General features: G+C 26.9%; 6 protein-coding genes across 6 annotated transcripts; 4 read left to right on the plus strand and 2 right to left on the minus strand.

The window, feature by feature from the left end:
- Positions 1–1,385: 1,385 nt before the first annotated feature.
- On the minus strand, positions 1,386–4,004 carry MKS88_001956 (N-glycosylase/DNA lyase; the record flags this gene model as incomplete). The annotated part of the gene is made up of 2 exons (XM_067214928.1): positions 1,386–3,688; positions 3,923–4,004. 2 exons carry the CDS (start codon positions 4,002–4,004, stop codon positions 1,386–1,388), a joined length of 2,385 nt encoding a protein of 794 aa, XP_067074257.1.
- A 1,025-nt stretch (positions 4,005–5,029) lies between these two features.
- On the plus strand, positions 5,030–6,459 carry MKS88_001957 (uncharacterized protein; the record flags this gene model as incomplete). The annotated part of the gene is made up of 2 exons (XM_067214930.1): positions 5,030–5,564; positions 6,020–6,459. The coding sequence occupies 2 exons, from the start codon at positions 5,030–5,032 to the stop codon at positions 6,457–6,459; spliced, it is 975 nt and encodes a 324-aa protein (XP_067074258.1).
- A 1,599-nt stretch (positions 6,460–8,058) lies between these two features.
- On the plus strand, positions 8,059–9,075 carry MKS88_001958 (uncharacterized protein; the record flags this gene model as incomplete). The annotated part of the gene is made up of 1 exon (XM_067214931.1): positions 8,059–9,075. The coding sequence occupies one exon, from the start codon at positions 8,059–8,061 to the stop codon at positions 9,073–9,075; it is 1,017 nt and encodes a 338-aa protein (XP_067074259.1).
- A 1,845-nt stretch (positions 9,076–10,920) lies between these two features.
- MKS88_001959 (uncharacterized protein) lies at positions 10,921–15,831 on the plus strand (the record flags this gene model as incomplete). Its single annotated transcript, XM_067214932.1, has 1 exon — positions 10,921–15,831. The coding sequence occupies one exon, from the start codon at positions 10,921–10,923 to the stop codon at positions 15,829–15,831; it is 4,911 nt and encodes a 1,636-aa protein (XP_067074260.1).
- A 3,117-nt stretch (positions 15,832–18,948) lies between these two features.
- MKS88_001960 (uncharacterized protein) lies at positions 18,949–20,994 on the plus strand (the record flags this gene model as incomplete). The annotated part of the gene is made up of 1 exon (XM_067214933.1): positions 18,949–20,994. One exon carries the CDS (start codon positions 18,949–18,951, stop codon positions 20,992–20,994), a length of 2,046 nt encoding a protein of 681 aa, XP_067074261.1.
- An 832-nt stretch (positions 20,995–21,826) lies between these two features.
- On the minus strand, positions 21,827–24,736 carry MKS88_001961 (pre-mRNA-splicing factor ATP-dependent RNA helicase PRP43; the record flags this gene model as incomplete). Its single annotated transcript, XM_067214934.1, has 1 exon — positions 21,827–24,736. The coding sequence occupies one exon, from the start codon at positions 24,734–24,736 to the stop codon at positions 21,827–21,829; it is 2,910 nt and encodes a 969-aa protein (XP_067074262.1).
- Positions 24,737–25,994: the final 1,258 nt, after the last annotated feature.

The raw sequence follows: 25,994 nt of genomic DNA on the forward strand, positions 1-25,994 counted from the left end.
TCATGTACACACGTACTTTATGAATGTATAAATGTAAACGTTTATAATACTCATACGTCGCACATATATTACTTTACACTACATACATACGCACATGTACAATATACGTATGTATATGCGTACGAGACTATTTTTTAACTTTTGTCCGTTACAAATTCTCAAATTTAAATTCTCTTCAAAATGATGAATCGAATGCACAAAAAAGGAGAAGTAAAAATTTAAGCTGTACATATATATATATGTGCATATATATGCGTATGCGCGCGTTTTAAAACTTCATTTTTTTTTTTTTTTTTTTTTTTGTAAAATTGGTAATCCTTAGCAATAATTTTGCTATTTTTACTATTCGCTTTTTTAATTTATTTTTAGCAGTTTTAATTTATTTTTAGCAGTTTTAATTTATTTAATCAGTTATTTAAAAACAGATTTTTTTTTCTTTTTTTTATATAAAAACACATGACAAAAATATCGAATGTATAATGTATGTGGCAGTTAAATGCAAATTCATCAGCTTGTTATATACGTATTTATGTGCATAACGTATGCATAATAAACGTGTACCTGGCGCTTAGGTAAGCAATTGCGCTGATTGTCAAACGCGAAAGATGTTATATCAGTATGTATATATATAAGATACATATATATGTACATATATATGCATAACCATTTATGTATACCCATTTTTGTATACCCATTTATACATATTTCCATGAAAACACAACAAAAGTTATTCATTACTTTCCCGTGTGTTTTTTTATGGGAAAAAAAAACGTTTACAAATTAAAAAAAAAAAATGCCATAGTTGTACACAAAAAAAGGGTTTTCATACCACACGGATGTATAAATATCCACATACGAATACATGCATATAAATATATATAAATATATACACATAAATACATATAAATATATACATATACATACATATAAATATATACATATAAATACATACATATAAATACATACATATAAATGCATACATATAAATACATACATACATATAAATACATACATACATATATATACATACATATATATACATACATATATATTTATAGACATAAACATACGTACGTATGAGCTTACTCCATGTACGTTTATATCATGAACTGAAAAATTACTTTTTAAAAACATAACTGAAGATAGACTTTTAAAAAAAGATACAGAATAATAGAGAGGTGTGTACATTGCAAAATTTTAATGCATTTTAATAAACTAATATAATGAAAGCCTTTCTTTTTTTTTTTAAATTCTATTTTAAGTAAAAACTGTTTGTTTTAATCGGTAGTTTAAAAATAAGTATATATTCCCCCAGCTGTCTAGTATAGATATACTACGCGTTTCACTGCATATACGTGTGCTTATAACACCTGCACGTCGAGCGTTCATTCAAACAAGTAACTAAATTTCTTCAATTCAGATGCGAAAAGAATTGTTTGTGCCCACCCGCAGTTTGGACCAAATAGATTTTTTAGCTTCGTATATAATTTTATGTATAAGGATGTTGTCAAAGCTTTTTTCTGAAGTTTTTGAGTATGTATAACAGTTGTCTGCCTTTTCATTTTTGAATTATCACAAAATTGGGAATTCTTTTTTTGGTTATTATTATTTGAGTGTTTTCCATTTTTTGCGTTATTTTTTTCCAGGATAATATTTTCTATTTTTCCAATTTGGTCAGTTTCGTTGTTTTTACCAATTTGGTCAATTTTGTCATTTTTGCCATTTTTGCCATTTTTTCCATTTTTGCCATTTTTTCCATTTTTGCCATTTTTTCCATTTTTGCCATTTTTGTCAGTGTTACTCAAAGAATGCGCGATTTTATCATCACCTATGATGTTTTTATAATATTTATAAATAATATCATATATATGTGTATCTATAGGTATACAATCAAATTTGTTCAAACCGAATAGACAAATGCAGTTGGCTACTTTTAAGCCTATACCTGGAAATTGTATTAATTTATTTATGCAATTTTTTGTTTTGTCTTCCTTTTTTAAATCTTCTATCCATTTTTCGCTGCCCATTTTTGTTAATATTTTTGCACTCTCTATAACATAATTACTTCTGTAACCAAAACCTAAATTTCTTAAATCCTCTTCTTTTAATTTAGCTAATATTTGTATGCTTGGGAATTCATAAAAAGTAAACATTTTCATTCCTCTCTCTTCTTTTATCATTGTTTTTAAATTTTCATAAAATATTTTGTTATCATTATTTATAGAATTATTACCTCTACTTTGTCCCTTGTTTGATAGGGGTTTTTCCGCTTTAGTTTCTTCATCAGTATGATTGTTTCTCTGGAATTCTTTCTTCACCTTTAATTTTTGTTCTCTCAGTTTTTCATCTTTCAGCCTTTGCAAGTTTTCCTTCTGAATGCTTATACTTTGGTAGGCACGCTCTTCCGTGTTCATACTTTGGCAAGTGCGCTCTTCCACGTTTCCATTTTGACAATCCTTTTTTGTACCATAACGCTGCTCGGAATTTTCCCTCATGTCATACTTGTAATCCTGTGCACACTTCTCCTTATTTATCATTTTTATAATTATATCTTCGTTTTGAAATATAACAGTGGCAAGAAATTTTCCATAGCGTCTTTTCAAACAGTCAATCATCAAAGTTATCCTCGGAATGTTATTGTTTGTTGAGCACAAAAAGGAGAAAAAAGATTCAGTAGAATCCGTTTTTAATATCCTTAATCCTTTAATTTTATTAGTAATTTCGTTCATTCTTTTATCTTTTTTTCTCCAAATATCAACATGTTTGTTTAAAGGAAAATGCAAATTAAAGAAGTCATGTACATCCTGATAATAATTGCTTGAATAATCTTCTTTATATGTATTGCGTGTACTGTTCATATTCCCTTTTTCATTTTCTAACGGTAATATTTTATATCTATCATAAACACACTGATAAAATATATTGCTGTCTGTTTCTTTAAATAGATATATTTTTTTATTTATTGTTCCTATATATGTGTTATATTCCACTTCACTAAAACAAAATTCTTGACCTATTAATAAGCAGTATCTTAACTGTAAATCATCTGCTTTAACATTTAGTAATTTCCAATTGTTCTCATAATTTTTTATAACATGGATGGACTCATCCACATGAATTAAATTTTTTCTTTCCCAATAATTCTTTGTGATACTTGAATGGGGATTACATATTTTGTTCTTCTCTTCTTTAATTCTTCTTTTGATATGTTTGTTATCCTTTTTTTTACCCACCTCTTTTTCAACATTTTTAGTACTTCCAATATTATTAGTACTGCCAATATTATTAGTACTGCCAATATTATTAGTACCGCCAATATTATTAGTACTGCCAATATTATTAGTACTGCCAATATTATTAGTACTGCCAATATTATTAGTACCGCCAATATTATTAGTACTGCCAATATTATTAGTACTGCCAATATTATTAGTACTGCCAATATTATTAGTACTGCCAATATTATTAGTACTGCCAATATTATTAGTACTGCCAATATTATTAGTACTGCCAATATTATTAGTACTGCCAATATTATTAGTACTGCCAATATTATTAGTACTGCCAATATTATTAGTACTGCCAATATTATTAATACTGCCAATATTATTAGTACTGCCAATATTATTAGTACTGCCAATATTATTAGTACTGCCAATTATTAATACTGCCAATATTATTAGTACTGCTAATGTATGAACAGTTCATAATTTTTCCATTTGAACTTTTTTTTTTTTTTTTTTTTCGTTATTTTATTTTCCACTTTTAAATTGTATTTCCTCTTTGTAATGGTACCCATTTTATTTATTCCTATATGCTCAACTTTGTTGTTATGTTTACAAATATAAATATGCTTCATTAACAAAATCAAAAAAACATGACAAATTTTCATTATCCTTTTGAAAGGAGCAATACACCTAACTATTATTTATTTTATATGCAATTTCATTTTTACGAAAAATGTTACAGGGGGCTAGAGTAAACCGGTGAGTGGGTACTCGCATTTATGGGAAAGAAGTTGCGCAAAGTTAAATTATATGTGTATCTCTAAAATGGATATATATATATATATAATATATATATATATATATAAATATATGTATGCGAAAGGAAATATATATATTCATTTATATGCAGTATACATGAGCACATGTACACATTCGTTTGTGCGTACTCCCCTGTTCATTGACTTCGAGCTGTTTTACAAAATAGCAGCGTTATCTCTAAGTAAGGTCGAAAATATTTCTACTCATTAACTCCATTAGCTTTCTGAATAAATATTTTTTACCGCTTAAAAGATATCTGTAACCTCTTGAAAAAATTATTAACACAATTGTTCTAATATAATGAATAAAATTAAAAAAAAAAAATTTTGCGAACAAACGTGCTTTTCATTAGTAAGGCACAAATATGTCTTACCTTTGAGCAAACATTTTTTGGAACCATGTAACATAAATTCAAAGTTGATTTTCGTAAAATGAAAATAGTATAATACGACAAAATAAGCAAAACTATTATCGAAATATGGAAAAATTAAAACGTTCCTGCGTTTTTTGACAAATTATTTTTGGGCGTCCCCCTTATGATGATATCATTCCGAAAATTTCACTTGATGTGCATATTATGTTATGCTTTATATTTTTGTAGGGCTATTTTTTTTCCCGTCCTTTTTTTTTTTTTTTTTTTTTTTTTTTTTTTTTTTTTTTTTTTTTTTTTTTTTTCGTTCTTTTTTGTTTTCTTTAGTTTTATACGCAATAGTGTATACTATTTTTAAGTACAATATACACTTGCGCAATTAACAGAAAATATGTTTAATTTTTTACTATTTTGTGCTATATTTTTTTTTTTCTTTTATTTCTTCTATTTCTTTATTCATTTTCTTCCTCCCCTTTATGCAAAATACTTAAACTCCTTCAAAGCTAAGATGTAGGTGATAAACTTCCAATACATTTACTTCTTCTAATACATATATATATATATATATATATATTTTTTTTTTTTTTTTTTTTGCCAAACGAAAAAAGAAAAAATGTTATATTTGGAAAAGTTAAACTCTTTTATAGAAAATAAGTATGCTTTGTCTAACTGGAAGAAGAAAAAATTTCTTTGGAGATATAGTTTATATTTTAGTTTTTTTTACATATTACTGTTATGTGGAATGTCCTATACATTAATTGTTAGGCTTTTAATTTCAAGCGAAAGTTTTAGCAATCATTCATGTTCTATATCTACCATTTTATTAGTGAAAAGAATGTATATGGTACTATTAACATTTATAATTTTAATGGGATTTTTGAATTTCTTCTTTTCTCGTTTAACATATTTATATTCGAATTTTACAAATAGCGAATTTTTTAATTTAGGAATTTATTATAAAGTTGTGGGATTTTTAATAAAATACATTTCTTGGATTTTGTCCTTAATATATATCTCTTGGATATCTTTTCTCATAATAAATATTATTACTGTCTTTTTTAACCCACAATTGTGGTGTAGCTTAAAGTATAATACTTATGGAATGGACGCAGTGAACAATTGCCTCTTAGCTAAAAATAAGGACACAGGTATACTTTTCCGTTCTTACATAATATGTATTTCCCCACTTGTGTTAGGAATACAAAGTTCACCTATTGGCTAGGCACTATATATACTTAGCATGTGTTACTGTTATGTTTTGCTGCGTTATACTGTATATTTTACTACGTATTGCTGTCCTTTATTTTGATTCATTCCATCCCGTATCATTACCTTTCATTATTTTTTCTCTTGTTTTTTTTTTTTTTTTTCATTTTATTTCGTTTTATTATTATTTTTTTTTTTCAATTTATTTCATTTTATTTCGTTTTAGTTATATTTTTTTAATATTCGTTTTATTTCATTTTATTATTATTTTTTTTTTTTTTTTTTTTTTCAGTTTATTACATTTTATTTATATATTTTTTTTCATTTAATTTAATTTTTATTTTTTATTTTTTTTTTTTTTTTCCTGCTTCCCCTCTCCCGCTGACTTTTTTCTAAGGGTGCGAAATTACAAAAGATGTAATTAATTTGAAGACAAAAGACAGTTGCAACGATTTTATTTTTTTAAAAGCACGAAGCTTTCTCTTTCTAGTGCGTTCTTCACCCAATGTAGTATGTTCATTAAAAGATAAGAAATTATGTGATTCTTTTGTTGATTTTATAAAAAATAAACAAACTTCTTGGACATCCTTTCCAAATTGCGTCGGAAATGTAGATGATTTCACAGAACAACATTTTTTAGATACTTCCGATATGAAAAGTGATGTTTACTTATTTTCAGTGTCTGTTGTTTTTTTCTGGTTTGTTACTACAGTTATATTATTTACACTATTTGTGGTTATAAAGGTAAACACACCTATAGATTCTTCTTTTATTCTCAATGAAGAGAGGTTAAATTTTTTTTTTAAATTTACCCGTATTCTGGACGTATGGAGATGATGCTGTATTTCCATGAACTCTTACCTGTGTAATTTTTTTTTCTTCATTTTCATTAGAGAGGTGTAAGTATTTGTAATGTGCATAAATACATGCGTGACTACATGCATAAGGATATACATATGTTCATACATGTGTGCATAAGTATAAGCCCATACCTACCACCTTTAAGCAAAATAAAAAAGTTTAATTTTTTCTTTTTCCTTTTTTCTTTATGTGACAGTAAAGTGTTACAAAAAAAAAATTTCTCATAAAGTCAAAATGTTACATATACCCTTTATTACAATTTTTCTCTCTTTTATTTTATTTTTTTTTTTTTGTAATTTGTTTTATACCACTTTTCATTGTTACAAATATTCACTTTAAGAGAAATTTATAAAATGTTCATTAACAATGTTTTTTCATATGATATACTGTTTTACCCAAATTGTAACTCGTTAAAATATGTTGTAAAATAGTTAAATCGTCTGTATATTTATTTAATTTTGGCATATACACCTTTTTTTTTTTTTTTTTCCTTCTGCTAATGTACGTATTTTTTTCCCAATAAATACATTGTTTCTCCAAGAAAAAGAAAAAGAAAAAAAAAAAAAAAAAATTTTATATAGTAAATATTTATTAACCTCATAAAACCCCCTTCGTTCAAACAATATTTGATTTAAAAAGTTTTACATTCGTGCAATCACTTATTTTATATAAAAAAATATACATATAATACTTGCTTACATGAACACTTTAAATGGGTTTAAAATAAAATAATTAAAATATTCACAAATAATATTATGATAAAGCAAATTATACTATCCGTTTAATTATGCACAAATATGCACTAATCTGTTGCATTAAAAAAAACAGGGATTTTAGGTGCTTGTTGTACACGTGATTTTTATTTGTTACTTATTTTGGTGCGTGGATATGTGAAATTAATTTTTTACGCATATATTTTATGTAGAATTATTCTATTCTAAGCATGCAAATTGTATCGATCTGTTTATTAAGTATACATGTTCATACGTTCCTTCTGATACGTCCTACTTATCTATTATTCCTCCATGTATCAGGATATTTTCTAGTTTTATTGCTTAAATGGTAAAAAATATACATACATGCATACATACGTGCATACATATATACATATATATATATATATATAAATACGTACCCATTCAACATTTTATGCACCGTTGTAAAATAGGACTCATTACGTAAACGAAACATTTACATTGAAAGTTTGCTCTTTTTTTGAGACGCCAATTTTTGAGAATACCTAAATAGATACTCGTGGAAATACTGATAATATGGCAAATTATTATTTAGTACAAATATATCACAAAAAAAGCTTCGGAACTTACAGAGACTAAATTACGCGAAAAAAAAATAAAAGACATTTACACATTAATAACAAGTCATTGAATAATTCCTCCTTATATCTTGGAGTTGTCTTGCGTGAAAACTCGAACTATAAAAAAAAAATTATAAAATAAAAAAAAAATTAAAAATTAATAACGATAACTTTTAAGAGATAAGAAAAGATAGCTATTTATATATATATGTGTACATATATGTATATACACACATACATACATATATATAATTTCCAAAATGGATAAAACGAAAGGCAAAAAAACCAGAACAGCTCGAATAATTAAAAAATTTTATATAAACTGGAATCACAGAAGGCAGAGCTGGAGAATCAGTTTTTACTACAACTGTTTAGCAATTGTAACTGCAATTAATATCGTACTTAATTTGATATTTCAACAACTTATCAAGTCTTTCAATTTCTTTATAAATTACTCATGTGAATATGAACATATTAATTTTATATTAACAGATTTATTAATTTTTCTTATTTTGACTAGCTTTATTACCATTTTCGCCTTTTTTTTATCAAGAATATGTTCACTGCTTTCAAATTTTACAATCAATGATTTTATGTCCCTAGGAAAATGGACTGAAAGAATAGGATGCACTGTTAAATGGTTTCCTTGGTTATTAGCAATCCTACTTATATTATGGTTTATTTTAAATGTATTTAATTTAATTACTATATATGTTACCCCAAATTGGTGGTGCAAAAGACGTTTAAACGACTTAGCGACACATGTGGTTAACAACTGCCGAATGTTTGAAGGTAGAACTGCAGCATGTACAAATGATATGCAAGAACTTAGTGGTAGTACTAATATAAGCAATATTCGAAAATGCAATGATCTAGATTATCTAAAAAACCATAATTATTTTACGTTCATCCCTGATTTGGATAATAAAAATTATATGCAATGCACTTTCAATAATATTAATATTTGTACATTATACAGAAATTTAAGGAACAACAAACAAATAATGGAAAAAGCTGAAAGTTTTAAAATAGAAGGATGTTTACAAAATCCTCCATCAGAAATTCAAGAATTTTATGTTAATAATATCGAAATTAGTGATTTATATAAATATTCTCAAATATTTACTGTTGGAAGTAATGTTACTTTTTTTCTTCTTATATTCTTTTTCTATTTTGTAAAACGTACAACACAATTTGATGGATTGTTTTATCAATCTATAGATAGTTCCGATATATATATATTACGCATTCTACGACCTTTAACCCCATGGACCTGAAGACTGATTTTTATTATTTCCATTTTTAGATCTAATTATATAATGAGAATATCCCCAATTGTTGTGTATACATGGGAATATATTTTTATAAAGATAGGAACATACACAAAGGAATAAGTATATTAAAGTAATTAATGTGTCCCATCTTTTTTCTTTATGAAGACAACGATTGTTATTAAACTTTTGTGCATGTGTAAAGATATTTCCTATATGTTTTATTTTGTGAAAGTATAATACATTTTTGCGGTTTTTTGATAATAATTTGGATTAAAATTTTATTAATCCTTTTAAGTGAAAGAGGTAAGAAAAACAAAAATGTATACCCAATTAGTCCTAGAAATATTTTATGCAAAAGTAGGTACACTATGAAATAATTAAATTTTTGATAAAGGTGAAGAGATAGCGATATTTTTCTTCCATTCATTTAATTTTTCATGATACGTATGGCGCAACCATGTTGTGAGATTTTTATGTCAACAAAAAATTCTTTAAAAAAAAAAAAAAATCCTATGTAAAATTTAATTTTTTAAATAGACACAATAGTGTATTGGATGAATAAATCTTACTAATGGAGAGCTTTATGTTTTAGAGCTTTATCATATTTACACATATACTTTATTTTTCCATTTTATTTTATAATATTATTATTTTTTTTTATTAATTTTCTTTTTTATTTTCTTTTATTATTTTTATTTATTATTATTTTTTTTTTTTTTCCATTTATATGTATATTTTGGCTATTTTCTATATTTTAGCTTCTTTTTAATTAATTTATGAATAATTCATATTTTATAATTACATAAAAAAATAAGAACAATTTCATATAATATTTGTGAAGAATATAATGCATTAAAATTTCTGCATAGTTTTTTTTTTTTTAATTTTCTTAAGGTTGTTATTAGCAGTTATAGAGTAAAATACACAGCTTAGTGTTAACCTGCTAGCGACAGCTGTATTTATTAAATAATAAGAATAATAACAACGCTTATCATTTTATATATGTTACAACTTTTTAGTGTTATTGATATTATTGCTTTTTTAAAAAAAAAAAAAAAAAAAAAATAGCTATTTATGCTGAATTGATAATAAAAAACTGAATTAATTTAAAAATTATATGAGCAGTAATATATTTTTTGCTTGTCTCTTTTAACTTTTTATTGCCTGTTCATATAAACATATATACAAATATGTGTGTGGGTGTATGTATGAATGTATTTATGTGCTTGAAATAAATTTTTTTTGAACGTAAGTTTATTTAAAGAATTTTTTCTCCATATTCGTTTTATTTAATTCTTTTAAAAGGATAGATTACGAAAGAGTCTTTAAAAATTTCGGAAAGTTTTACAACACACTTTTAATCGAAATTCCAAATAAAAAAAAAAAAAATAAAAAGATGACAAATTATTACAAAATATAAGTGCATGAAACGGTAAGAAGTTGTTTTGCTCTTTTTTTTTTTTTTTTTTTTTTTTGTTAATACCCTTTAAATCTCATTAGGACATCTGAGTATTTGAGTAGCTCCACTTAGATATTGTCCATTAAATAAACTTGTTATATGACGTTTATTCAGATAGCCATTTTGTTTTCTCAACAATAGTTAGTAGTTATTAAAAATATACCAATTATTCCTATTAATAAAAAAAAAAAAAAATTCAGGACTGATATAGGCATACTTTACAAAACATTTTTAGATATGAATTGCAACTAAGGAAAAGAATTCATATGATTACCTATAACACTAAACACACAGAAAAAACTACACATCAGAACTGCAACATAGAAATTTGTAAGATTATACACATAAATAACTAAACGGATAATAGTGTAAGCTTCGTACAAAAGAATATGGATGACAGTACCTATACAAGTTGCTATAACGAAAAGCAAAAGAATTCTTATAACCTTTTTAGCAATATAACAAAATTTTGTTGCAATAGAAGTTATTCTAGCTCTCTGGTTGTTGATGAAAGATATATCAAATTGATTAGTGACAGATATTATGAAGACCCAACTAATAATGAATGCGAAGATAAATTAAAAGATCAATACAGTGATGATTTTTTTCTAGGCAAAAGCAATTTTAATCTAAGTAATAAAGGAAAACATATAAACCAATGCGATACACCACCAAAATTAATGACTGATTTGAAGGAAAAGCCCAGGAATAATTGTAAAGAGATATACGTTAAAAATGAAACAGATAATTATATTTATTCGTGTGAACAACCCATACATATGATTAAAAAAAATAGCTCTTTTTATTATAATATTCCTGTTCATATCCCTAATGATACTATATCGGATGAAGTAGAGTTAAAAAGGGGATCTAACAACGAGACTGTAAAGCTACACAATAATGGAATTTATATAAACAAAAACGTTATAAAAGATAAAAATGAGGAAACTATTTCAAAATACAAGTGCCAAAAATCAAAGGCAATTAACAGTAAAAGCAATGAATATAAAAAAAACTATTGTATGGACAAAATAAGAATATGTAAGCAAAGAGAAAAAGATGTATATAGGGGAACTTATATCCATAATGGAGAAAAATTTGTTTATAACGGTCTAACCGTAGGACATAACTCAATCAAAAAATGTAATGATACGAAAGAGGAGTTACTATTTGGTAAAATAAACACATCAACTGGAATGGAAGACAACAAGGAGGACAATAAATTAGAAAATTTGGTAAAAGATTCAATTATAGTTCGTAATGATAAATATGGAGCATACGAAAAGAAATTCATCTGTTCACCATCAGGGAGGAAAAGTAATGGAAATGAAAAATGCTTAACTGTAGATAAATCTTTTAACAGTACATATAAAAAAACAAGCTTCATTCCTTCAAATTCAATAATAGCCAATGATGAAAATGATCAAGGAATTAACTGTTCTACCGTACTGCAGCCAATTATAAAAACAGAAGAAAAATTATTGTTCCTTGATAAATTCTGTCAAACGATTCGAAGAAAAAAGGGGAAAAAAATAAGAAGAAAAAAAAAAAACAGGATTAAAATAAAAAGAGGAATCAAACTTTTTCGAAAAAATAAAAATAATAAAATTATAAAATTTAATTTAAAAAGAACAAAAGACTATAGTAAGAAAAGATTAGGAATTAGAAAAAGGAAGTCTATAAAGACAAAGTATGTAAAAAATTCCGAAAAAAGTGACTACCAGAAAAAACAAAAGAAAAAACAAAAGATCAAAAATAACCTAAAAGAGAGTTATATATATGGAGAAAAAAGTAAAAAAAGGAATAAATTAAGCTCAAAAAAATCTAGGGTACATGCAACAAAGTTATCAAATATAAAGACAAGAAAAGAAGTCATATCAAACGTAAAGAAGAATAAGAATTCCACCATGTTTCAGCATAATCTGCTTCCTAAGAATGACAATACCTCTAAGCAAAAGAAATATACAAAAGATGAATCCTACAGATTAAAAAAATTAACTAATAAAATTTCAAATACTCATGACGAAAAAATGAAAAACATTTATGAACAAGGTAATAACAAAATATACAATATAGTACCAAAGATAAATATAGAAAAGTTGAATGAAATTAATAATACGCTGGTAACACAAAATTGCATCAGTAGAAGCAATAGCAAAAATTTATTAAGTGTAGAACGTGAAATGAGTTCCACTATATGTGCTGCATTGGATAGAAATATAACCTATACTTGCAATGATAAAATGTTTGTTAAAAATTATAAGAACGATTTAGACAATTCAAATTTATATGATAAAATTGAGGATACTTCATACAGAATATTTACTTTAGAACGAAATATTTCAGAATCTAAAAAGAGTATTCAGCTTTCTAACACCACGAATGACAATGATTATATCGTGAACGTTAAAGATGTTAGTTATACGAAGAATGGGAACAGTCAGTATTTCCAAAAAAAATATAGAAGCACAAATAAAAATGACTGCAACACAAAATCAAGCAGTAGTAATTCTGAAAATTTTATTAATATAAAAGCACTATGTGAGAATGACTTATGCGACCCTCATCAGAGTAACTTATATGAGGAATCTAAAAAAAAAAATTTGGTCTATTTGGAAGAAACTCCTACTAGAAACAATAGTAGCACCAGTAGCAGCTGTAATGGTAATGATGACAGTGACAAAACTAATTTCCAAGTACATCGTGAAAATGTAGAACAAGCATTACTCAAATATCAAGAGGAATATAACAATAACATAAATTGTGGTGAGTTAACACTGAGGATTTTAAAAAAGCTAGCTGACATTTTGAGTGATAGAGATGAATATATATATTCGAATAAGCTTGATATAGAAAAACATGACAAATGTGCCATAAACAAGAGTAGTAAAAAATTAGAAGAAAAAATATCAATAAATGGTAATTTTGACAAATGTGAGGAATGTAATTTATTTCATTCTAAAAGGGAAAAAAAAAATTATGTCAAAAGCAAAAGTTGTGATTCTTTTTTTAGCAGAACTTTTTTTACCACAAATGAAGAGCACACAAATTTGGTTCTCAAGTTTTTGGGTAAAGGAAGAAATATAAGGGATAATAATAAAAATATGTTTTTATTTAATTCAAATCTATTGCATCAGCGCTCCCTTTTTATGGCGCAAGGAACGTATGTAAGTCAGGTGGTTTATATACTAAATTCTATCATATTTTACTCTAATAAACTAAAAAATTTGCTAAATTTCTCTATCAAGAGAGGATATGCAAATTTCTACTCTTTAGAAGTTAAATTTTTTATGCTTTGTCTCATTAATTTAATTGAAAAATTTAAGACTAATAATTTTTCTACATGTTTGGAAAGAGTGTCAACCTTAATAAACGAAGTATTAAAAAGGGCTAAAACCAATATACTGAAATTTCCCAGAAAAGCTGAAATTACAAAATTTGAATTGGTTGTTATAAAAATATACTTTATTGAGTTGCTCAAAATGTCGGCATTGTTGTCTTCACTGAAACAGGGTAGTAGAACAGGTTCTAAGTGTCTTTCACCTTCGCCATCATTAATATTATCTGCTTCTTCATTATCACTATCTGCATCATCGTTATCTGCATCATCGTTATCTGCATCATCGTTATCTGCGTCATCGTTATCTATTTCATCATTGTCAAAACCATGGAAAATGTGTTATCGTTTTTGTGATCATCTTGAACAAACCGTTTCTGTGTGTGACGTAAAACAAACGAGTAAGCTACTCACTGATATAGTACTTACAGAGAGAGAAATAAATGAAGTATATAAAAAGAACGAAGAAAGTACGGGTAAGAAATCTTTTCATCCATGTTCATCATTCTATGAAACAGGAAGAAGCGGTAGTAGTAGTAGTAGTAGTAGTAGTAGCAGTAGTAGCAGTAGTAGCAGTAACAGTGGGAGTACCATTTGGAAGAAGTTGTACAAGGAAATTAACAAAAAGTATGAGGCGAATTCTAAAAACGAGGAAAACATGAACTTAAAAATAGAAACACATTTAGGTGAAAATGAAAAATATTTAAAAAAAATGAATTTCTTACATACAGATAAGCATATTAGAAGAGATGTATACCATGGCCTGATTCCTATGGAACATGACCAAAAGTTGGAAAGCCCCAACATGCATAATAATAGTAATTATAACAGTAATAGAAACAGGAATAAAAGTAGCAATAATAACAGCAATAAAAACAGAAGTAGTAGCGATAATAGCAGCATTAAGGACTTGAATGATCCTTACATTTTAATGAAAATTCTGAAGATAAACTTGCTACAGCTAACACGGTATAACAATGATAAAATGAATTATTTAATTTTGTTGATGAAATATTTAAACAAGTTAAGATATATATATAAGGTAAACAAATATATCCCATTTAATAAGAAAAACCGAACAAATGCAGTTAATGATATTAGAAAATTAATAGTAAACATTAATGAGGAGAAAAATCTATTGATGAAAGAAAATGAAACCTTTCTTTATATACAAACATTAAAATCTATTAAGACAAAGCAAAACAAATTAGAACAACAAATAATAGAAATTTTAGAGGTATTTTTTGAAAATAATTTTCACAATAATGATGACATTAATAGCAGTACTCACAAGCATGATAATGTTGACAATTTCGAAAAGGCTACATACGTGGAGAAGCGAAAAGGAAAGAAGTTTAAGACTGATATAGGTAGTTACAGGAATAGAGATATTTGCAGGGATAAAATAAAAACAAAGCACCCTACTACTACTGCTACCACTGCTATCACTACCGATACTATTACTACTAATAACGAACATGATGATGAAAAAAAAGCACAAGTTATGCATGATAACAACTGCTACTACATTGATGAAACAGAACAATTACAGCAATTAAACCATTTCTTAAATAGTATTATTATATCCTGTAAAAATGATGAAATATTACAGAAGCCAAATTATCATTATGCTATGCTGAAGAAATATAATCAAGAATTATCCCTGATGAATGATCTTCATAGAAATGATAACACGTTAACTATAGATCGTTTAGATCATATGACTGTTTGTGATTTTGCTAACCATGTGTATTTTTATATTAAAAGAACTAAATTTAACAACAAATTCGGAAAGATAAAAAAAAAAAATTATAACAGTTTTCAGAAGAGTCAAGGGAGGAAAGGTACAGTACTTCAAGCATTACATGACTTTTATTTACAAAATGATGGAGATAATACAGTAATTAATGGTAATCTTAATGCTAATGATGATGTTACTTATACTTTTGAAGTATGCCCTTGAAAGGGAATTTTTGGAAGTATTAATTTCCCACATGAAACATTCACATCCCTATCATGGGTTAGAGTCGTTGTAAACCAAATGTATGAAGTATACTCAATATGATACTTTTAGTAAAAAAAAAAAAAAAAAAAAATATTTTAAAATATAATGATGAAATATGCTAGCAATAAAACAGCTCATTTAATAGCGGGGAATAAATACGATGGCACATTCCATGAGTAACTTAAAAAGGGGAAAAAAACTGCTTTACTGTTTTTATCTCTATATTAATTAGACTATTAAGCTAAACCATTTTTCTTATTTTAAATTTGAAAAAAATAGTACACATACTAGATGAAAGGTATGGGATACAACTTGTATTAATCATATATATCCATCTTAAATCAAATTCAATAAAAAAATATAAAATAATAAGCAATTTACATTGTCGTAGTTCCATTGTGTTTACATGTGGTGATAGGCCTTATTAATATTTAAGAGAGTAATGTACTTTTTCCATTTAGTACTTGCGCTGATTACTCTTAAATGAACAACAATTATATGTGAACACCCATATATATATATATATATATATACATGTATGTGTATGTGTATGTGAGTGCATATATGTATGCGAGTGTATATGTATATGTGTACGTGTATGTATATGCGTGTGTGGGGTGAGCATCTTTAATATACAAAGCAATTCCGAGCGTGCGGTGAATTTTGAGCTACTTCAGCACGTTCTGTATACATTAGTGCTTTGCGTAATTGAACATATATATATATATATATGCAAGGACGTACATGTAATAAATACATATACATATATGTGTACACATGTGTACGCATGTATACGTGCATGTAATTTTACTTTACCTAATCTAGCTTAATTTATACTAGTTCGATAAAGACATTTACATTTTCCTTATATCTTTTTTTACTTTTACGGGGGTATATATAATATGTACTATACCCTTTTTACATTACAATAAAATTTACAATGTGTATAGGCAGGTTTGTTTAAAAACCTTTTTTGCGATTACTCATTTAGATTTTCTTTAGGTAAATTTTAACACTGAAATGTGATAATACGAATATGCACTTATTTTTATTTTTTATTTATTATTTATTATTTATTTTTTTTTTTTTTGAGGAACATAATTTTTTCGATTTTTTTGACTTTTTTTTCCATATTCTTTTGTTCCTTGTTTTAATATAAAACTTTCAAGTAGTATTGTCCATTGGACACATTTTTCATTTGGCTACTTTTGAAATAAGTTATAACTGTATAATAGTTGTTTAATAGTTGCTTAATAGTTGTTTAATAGTTGTTTAATAGTTGCTTAATAATTGTTTGATAGTTGTTTAATAACAGTTTAATAGTTAGTTAATAACTATCTTATAAATATTTCATAGTTGCTTCCATATTTTGTTACCATCAGGGGTGTGTTAATTTATAAATTATAATTTGCTAAAAATAAACTTTTGCAAAATTATGTGAAATTGGATAAAATTTACAAAAGCATCAAGAAAATCGAAAATATCCAAAATATAAAAATAATGAATTCTTAAATTATTTAACCTTTTTTTTTTTTTTTTGAATAATTCGTGTGAAAATATCAAAAAAAATAAAAAATATTTGCGAAAAGATGTTCATTTGTTTGTGCTACATATTTACTCTTTACCATGACGAAGCATTTGCACATTCCCCTTTTTATTTATTTGAATATACTATTAATTTTCAAAGATAATTTTTTACTTGATCACATACTATTAAAATATATGAATGTGTAAAACGGTATTATAATATTTACACCTTTTCGGGGATTTGTTAAAATGCGACCAGTTTAAAATATTTAGACACGCGTAATAAACTTGTGAAATTTTTCCGCATTTTGTTTTTCCATTTTTCGTTTTGCTTTTTAGCTTTTACCTTTTACCTTTTACCTTTTTCCTTTTACCTTTTACCTTTTACTTCTTCCATTTTTCTTCTTTTTTTCCCTTTTCGTATTTCTTGTGTGCTATATGTCCTTATTTCCCTTTCATCAAAAATAGTAATGCAAATAATGTAATAGTTAAAACTATTAAATGGTGTTCCTAATATTTAAGCCGCCAAGAGTTTGCCTTATCAAATATATGTTTACCTTCTTATATGTTAAGTATGTAAAAGCATGGGTCATTTCTTTAAAAAAAAAAAAAAAAAAAAATCATTTTAAACATGCATATATATAGTTATATGTATATATGCATATACAAACATATATGACACATTTTGCAGTTGTAACAAACATGTCTATATATGTGTATTATAATGTATGTTTTGAAATATTTCCCTAACGAATAGGAGAAAAAAAAAAAAAAATTTATTTTGAAATCATATTTTATACTTAAACATAATTATTGTGCGTAATGACAAATTTTTAATAACATAAAAAGAAAAATGCATCATATGCAAAAGAAGCCAGAGGGATTAAATTATATCCTAGATATTATATACATATTATATATATTAAATGTATTATATATTTTTAATTATTACTAATTTTTTTGTGTGCTTTTTGCATTTTACATGTAATGCCTTTTTTTTTTTTTTTTTTTTTTTGCCTCTTTCCGTTAAATGTATTTTGTGCGAATAAGCATTTTTAACACATTTTGTGGAATGCATATTGAACAAACGGCAATAATTTAAAAAAAAAAAAAAAGAGAGGGATATATATACATTTGAGCATACAAAATTCATTTTTCTTAACAATAATAGTGAAAATATTTTAAAGTGCGTGTAATTACAAAATGAATAAAATAAAACAAGAGCACATACTTTTTCAGTATCACTCGTATAAATAAAAAGGTATTCAAAGTTATATTGTGTGTGTGCATATATATATATGTATACGTGTATATATGTATATATATGTATATATATTTGTATATACCTCTGTATGTGCATACTTCTGTACTTCCATTCACTTACACATATTTGTTATTTTGCTCCTTTAAGACCACGTAAGTACGACACGTACTAACTTCTTTTCCATTTTACATATTGCGCTTTACCGTTTACAAGTGAGTAGTGAGCGAACTTTACGAAGGGAAATAATCGAACAGTGCTTAGTATGAACAAACATTTTTCTTACAATGGTAGTGAATAATGAGGAGGTAAACATAATGAATGAAAGTGAGTTGAAGAAAGTATATTGTGAGCATTTTATTGATGAACTGAATGATGAAGAATTAATGTATAAAAAGGCTGTCGAAGATTTATTTTGTATTTATAAGTCTTTTGGTTTTATATATTCAATAATAAAAAAGGCAAATTTATTGTTAAATAAGGAAAATGTTGATATGTTTTTAAAATCGTTAGTAAGTTTCATTGATGAACTTTTTCTTACTAATCCAAATTTATTTGAACAAGACTTTACTAATGTGAAAGCTAGTTATGTAAGTAACAGCACGAGTAGTTTAGGTTCGAAAAAAAGAAGACTTGATTTTGATGATGTGTATGGAATGAACAGCAGTGATGGTAATAACAGCGGTAATGTGAATAGCAATGTAAATAGCATTGTGAATGGCAGTGTGAACGGCAATGTTGATGGCAGCAGTTGCAATGGTAACTCTTTTATAAATCTCGTAACCAAAGCGTACGTAGAAGAATTACTTAAAGACATAAACAACATTGATGAGAATTTCAGTGAAACCAATTCCGAGGATTTTTTATTTATTGTTAAAAATATTTTAAAAATGCGAAATGTAATTGAGACGGAACAAGTTAAAAGTCGTATTGAAAAAATAAAGAATATTTTAACCATCGGAAAAAATATCTTTCAAAAAGATGAATTTTTAGAGGATATTACTGGGAATACAAATAAAAAGAGTGTACATGAATACATTGATGAAATGAGCAAAAAATTAAAGACAATCGAACCTGATATTATAGCTATAGTATATAAGCAAAATTTTTGGTATAAAAATATTCTGAACAAGTCAGAATATGACAGCATAAATTCTATACTAAATTTAGATTTAGAAGCAGAAAATGAAAAAATTGAACAGGTTTATACAGATGTTATATTATTATTAAGTGAAAAAATGACACAAAATAAAGATTTCTTAATAGCAAAGGAAAAGTTAGAAAGATTAAAATCTAGTTATGATGCAGAAGTTCAACGAAAGTTACAACAAGAAATGGAGATGACTAAAAAATTAGAGGATAAAAGAAAAGCAGTACAATTTATTCTAGATAGATATAATGAATATTCATGGTTTGATAAAAATTCTCCTAAGAAACATTCCTTTTATATCTTGGGTATAAACCCTAGAGTTGTAACAGAAGAACAACTAAAAAGCTTTGGTAAACGATTAAAACACATACTACATCCGGATAAAGAACCTAACAAGGAATGGAAAAAAAAAGCTGAATCTGCTTTTAAGGAAGCATCATTAGCTATCTTGGGTTGTCAACAAGAGTTCAAAACTAAGGTTCTCAGGAATCTTGAACCAGGACCTGTTGCTCCATATTTGTCCTTAATTAAAATTGATATATGTCAAGAAGAAACGGGAGAAAAGATAAATACCTCAAGCACGGAGCCGAGTGGCCAAAGCGGTCAAACTGATAACACATCTCAGAGTAACGGTTCACTCCCTCAATACTACCCAACCCAAGCCTACTACCCCAAATTTGACTTAAAATGTGTGGATCAGAAAATAGGGACCATCCTTATTGACATAAAATGTCCTGTTCAACTAGGCTTAATAAAAAAGGTTATATTATATGTGCATAGACCTATTTATGGAAATGAACCCATGAATTTAATTCCTGAAGACTCTTTTTTATCCTATAAAAAAGAACAAAATATTAATGTAAAAAATTTAAATCAATCTATAGAAGCCAGAGTCGATTTTGTACAACCGTTAGAAATTGCTTCTTCTACAAAATATTATATAGGAATACAATTAATAGCAGAAAGGGGTAATACTATGATTAATTGGAATTCTATTAATATCACTTTACATAAATTTAGTAATAAAAACATTATTAAAAAGTTGTTATCATCTTTTGTAAATGCACCATTTATTAATCAAGCTCATTTAAATTCTGCGCTGTCTAATGATAACAAAGAAGAGATGACAAGATTTTTAAATGAGTGTATTTCTTCAGCTAAAATATGGGCACAAACGGTATAAATAAAATTTTGGGCATCTTTTGCTCCTTTATCCAAAAACCATGTTTTTAACTATGATGCCTATTATAACATGTATGATGCGCATGATATGCAGTTTTGATCTCACACAGCAAGCGCATACCCACGCACATGCCTATGCATGCGTACAAACGCATACTTCTATACGTACACATACCTATACAGGTGCACATATGTATACACTTACATATACACATGCGCGTATGCATAACTTCGGATCCGACTTTAAACGCTTCTAAAGAGAAGAATGTGATGGCATGCAACTGCGAATTCGCGTCCTATACTTTAAATTTATTCGTTCATATCTTTTTCTTTTTTTTATCAATCGCTTGTTAAAACAAATTCCATGCGTACAACATAATTTTATGCATATTTACGTATTCCTTATTGAAAAAAAAAAAAAAATAAATAAATAAAATAAAATAAAATAAAAGAATAAATAAATAAATAAAATAAGAAAATTTTTTAAATCACATAAGCGTTTTTTTGTAAATTTAAAATTATATGTGCATTTAATACCCATACTGATTCCTCCTTTTGTTCTACCTCCAGCTGTCAGCTTCCAACTTCCAACTTCCAATTTTACAAATGAAAACAAAATTTTAACATTTAACTTAATTACACTCGTGCTTACCTGCAGTTCCCACAATATGTGCAAATCCTACTTTGTAACATCAAAACCTTCTTGTTTCGTTTGAAAGATCATATGGATAACACACTCATACGCAAGGACATATATTATCACTCCTTTTACTTTTCTGGAGCTATATGTTTTGACGTTGCATTGGTAAGATATACTCTCTTAAGCGCGTCGTCTAAGCAGCATTTTTGAGTAGTACCTTAAGCTCATTTTTCGCTTCACTGTTTGGAATATCATCCAGCGCATAGTAGTCCTTTGCCATCTCGAGTAACCACTTTCCGTCAATTTTCGTAACTGTCCTTATAAAATTCTTGGTTGTTAGTATAAGCTCATGATATATGACCCATTCAGGATTTATTTGAAAAACGGTTGACGGGTGCAAGGTAACAATTTGAATATCCTTAACAGTTATATAATAACCTTTACTAGTTTTATATGCGACTTGTTGATAAAACCCACTTAAAATTGATTTTCTTATATTAACATAATAATCCGGATTAGAAGGATTAATAGACACAATTTTTAAATTTAATCGTTCCATAGTTCTAAGTAATTGACTCCTAACATTTTGAGCAGATGTCATAGCTCTATGATTTAGATAGTACTCATAACAGAACTTCTTAGATGCATTTATGTCAACTAAGGCATACTTTACATATACATGAAAAACATTTAGTAGAGTTAAATGATCACCATCTAAATGTGAAAATCTTGCTTTCATTTCATCTGCTTCTTTACCTTTTACTTTTGGTCTCAGAAAACAATGAGGAACAGATAACATAGCAGCAATAGTTAGTATTTCACTAGAACAAGAATAATTTGGGGATTCTATTAATACTTTGGCTAGCTGTGGATCTACAGGAAATTCAGACATGAGATGCCCTTTTTCAGTTAAATCACCTTCATCATCTAATGCACCTAAATAATTTAACTGTTCTAAGGCTCTCATCAAAGTTTCAGGAGCAGGTGGATCCATAAAATCAAAATGAACTAAATCATCAATTCCTAATTTTTTTAAATTTAATACAACTGAACCTAAATTTGATCTTAATATTTCAGGATATGTTTGTTCAGGTAAAGTTTGATCAAAACATTTTTCAGTATATAAGCGAAAACATTTACCAGGTTTCGTTCTACCTGCCCTTCCCGCCCTTTGTTGAGCTGATGCTTTCGATATAGGAGCAATTAATAATGATTCTATTCGTGCCCTTGGATTATACACTTTTTGTTTTGAAAAACCTGGATCTATTACATAAACAATTCCATCAATAGTTATTGACGTTTCAGCTATATTTGTAGCTAATATGCATTTTCTTCCTTTTTTATCTCCTTTAAATCTTGGCTCTGGTGCTGGTTCAAATATTCTTTGTTGTTGTGTTGGAGGTAAGGAAGAGTATAACGGTAAAACTACTAATTGCCCTGCATTCATATTTTTTGAAACCAACTTTTCAATTTCTTTCTTTGTCATTTCTATTTCTTCTTCACCTGTTAAGAAAACTAAAATATCACCCTCTTCTTCATTTACATGTATATCATATACAGTTCTAATCACAACTCTGATATAATCTTTCTCTGGTTCAAGTGTATAAAATATTTCTACAGGATGTAATCTACCTGGGATGTTCAATATTTTTGAACCATTAAAAAAATTTTGAAATTTTTCTGCATCTAATGTTGCAGACATAACTATTAATTTTAAATCATTTCTCTTTTCTTGAATATTTTTAATTACACCAAATAGAATATCTGTAGCTAATGTTCGTTCATGTGCTTCATCTAAAATTATGGTATTATATTTTTTAAGCAAAGGATCACTCATTGATTCCCTTAATAGCATTCCATCTGTTAAATATTTAATTATCGTTTTACTGCTTGATCTATCTTCAAACCTAATCGTATATCCTACATATGTTCCTAATTCTACATCTAACTCTTCTGATACTCTTGTTGCTACACTCATAGCTGCTACTCTTCTTGGTTGAGTTACAGCTATCGATTTTTTTTCACTAAATTTTGATTCTAATACAAACTGAGAAATCTGTGTTGTCTTACCACTACCCGTATCACCAACAATAATTAACACATTATTTTTTTTAAATAATTTTAAAAAGTTCTTTTTCGCACCCCATGCAGGTAGCTTCTTCTTTTCCTCCAGCAGTTGAAGGTACCTATCGCTGTATCTTTTGTTCGTCAGTTTGTTTATCAGTGTGGGCTCTTCAGTGCTGCAATTAGCCCCGCTATTGGTACCTCTAATGCTAACATTGTTACTCATAATGGTGCACTCCCCCTCCGCTACCTCGTCCACTTGTTTATCTTTGTTTCCTTCCTTGGTCGCGTAACCGCTCTTTAACAAGTAGTTCGAAGGGATACTAGTACCATTACAGTTCTTGTTACTGTTATTGTTACTACTACTGCTGGTATGCCCATAGATATTTGTAACTCCAATATTGGGGGGGGTTTTCCCTCTCTGCTCATCAAGATTAGCACTGCTACGATTATTATTATTATTATTACTATTATTATTAGTATTATTATTATTATTATTATTACTATTATTATTAGTATTATTATTATTATTATTATTACTATTATTATTACTATTATTATTATTACTATTATTATTATTATTATTAGTAGTAGTAGTAGTAGTAGTAGCAGTAGTAGTAGTAGTACTATAATAACTATTGACATTGTTATCATTACTATTTGTACTCTTCCTTGCAGCAGTGGACATCTTAATGTTGCTACCGCTATGTACATGGAGATCACTACTAATGTTGACCTTACTAGCGCTGTATACAACATCAATCACATTAGAGTAGTCACTGCTATTATTTATTGGCACATCATTGTTACTTTCATATTTTAAATTAACATCTGTATTAACTTGATATGGGTTTTCCAATGTTAGTTCTCTTTCTATATCTTTACTAACTGTATTATTTAATTTTATCTTTTTATTATTTTTTACATGTGACTTATTTATGTTTTTCCTTTTGATTTTTTCATTTTGGTTTAGTACATCTTCCACTAGGCTACTGCGCTCGCAGTCTTTTTCGGATTCGCTATCTGCTACCTCGTTCATTTTGTCTTAAGTATCCATCCACGAATATGCACAACATACGTAACTATATATATATATATATATATATATAGGTATATATGTATATATATTTTTTCTTTTTTTTTCAAAAGGATTGTTAATATATATATGTAATATTATAACTCAAATAGATAACAAGAAGAACCCTCTTAAAAGGAGCGATGCCGTTTTGCTATATCCAAAAATAGGAAGGACATTTTTTCTTCTCTTCCTTCTTTTCTTTCTTTCTTTATATGTTTATTTGTTTATTCGTTTATTTGTTTATTCGTTTATTTGTTTATTCGTTTATTTGTTTATTCGTTTATTTGTTTATTCGTTTATTTGTTTATTCGTTTATTTGTTTATTCGTTTATTTGTTTATTTATTTAATTAATTGTTCATTTCAATTATAGTCTTAATTTTTTATTATAACTCTTATCAGCTCGTTAAACAGTTTTATTTCATTAAAATTTGAGTAAAAAATAGGCGATAAGCCAAAATTTTACAAGTAAATATACTATAGTGAAACTTTATATATGTAAATAAAAGTATATGGGGCAAAAAAAAAAAAAAAAAAAAAAAAATTTTAAATTCTTATTTCTCCTTTGATTCTATAAAGGTACTAAAAAAAAAAAAAGTGCAAGTAACTGCTTGGTTTTTGTTACCTTACAAAGCAAACTTTTTTAGTTACTGTGAAATGGTCTTCTAAGGGTTACACTGAAATTGTATACATACAAACATACATACATGTATATGTACATATTTATAGGTATATATGTATATTGCAAAAAATAAGAACGGACTTTTACGTTTATGTAAATTTGTTATTCTTTTTTGCTATATCTAGTTAATAAAAAGAGGGGTCAATAATATATATGAGACTACAGATAAGTTGAGTTCATATAAACACTACTTAAAGTAGTAAAAGCATTTATGCCTCCTTAAAATAAAATAATGTAACACTATTTTGATCTTATCCTACATAATATTGCAGCTTAAGATAAGAGTGAAGAGAGTAATTTAATAGTTGGGGGGAGGATGCCATAAATTTATTATATAAATTTTACTGCTAAAATTGTTTGAACTTATACATGTTTATATATGCATAAATGCATATATTTTTAAATATAACACAACAAATTACTTAGCAGTATTAAAATGAAAAAAAAAAAAAAAACCTACCCATCATAGTTTTTATTCCTACAAATATTGTTTATTTATTTGTTTATTTAATTGTTTATTTATCTGTTTATGTATGTAT

This window comes from Plasmodium brasilianum, chromosome 7, assembly GCF_023973825.1.
Source record: "Plasmodium brasilianum strain Bolivian I chromosome 7, whole genome shotgun sequence".
In the NCBI taxonomy this organism is placed as follows: Eukaryota; Apicomplexa; class Aconoidasida; order Haemosporida; family Plasmodiidae; genus Plasmodium; species Plasmodium brasilianum.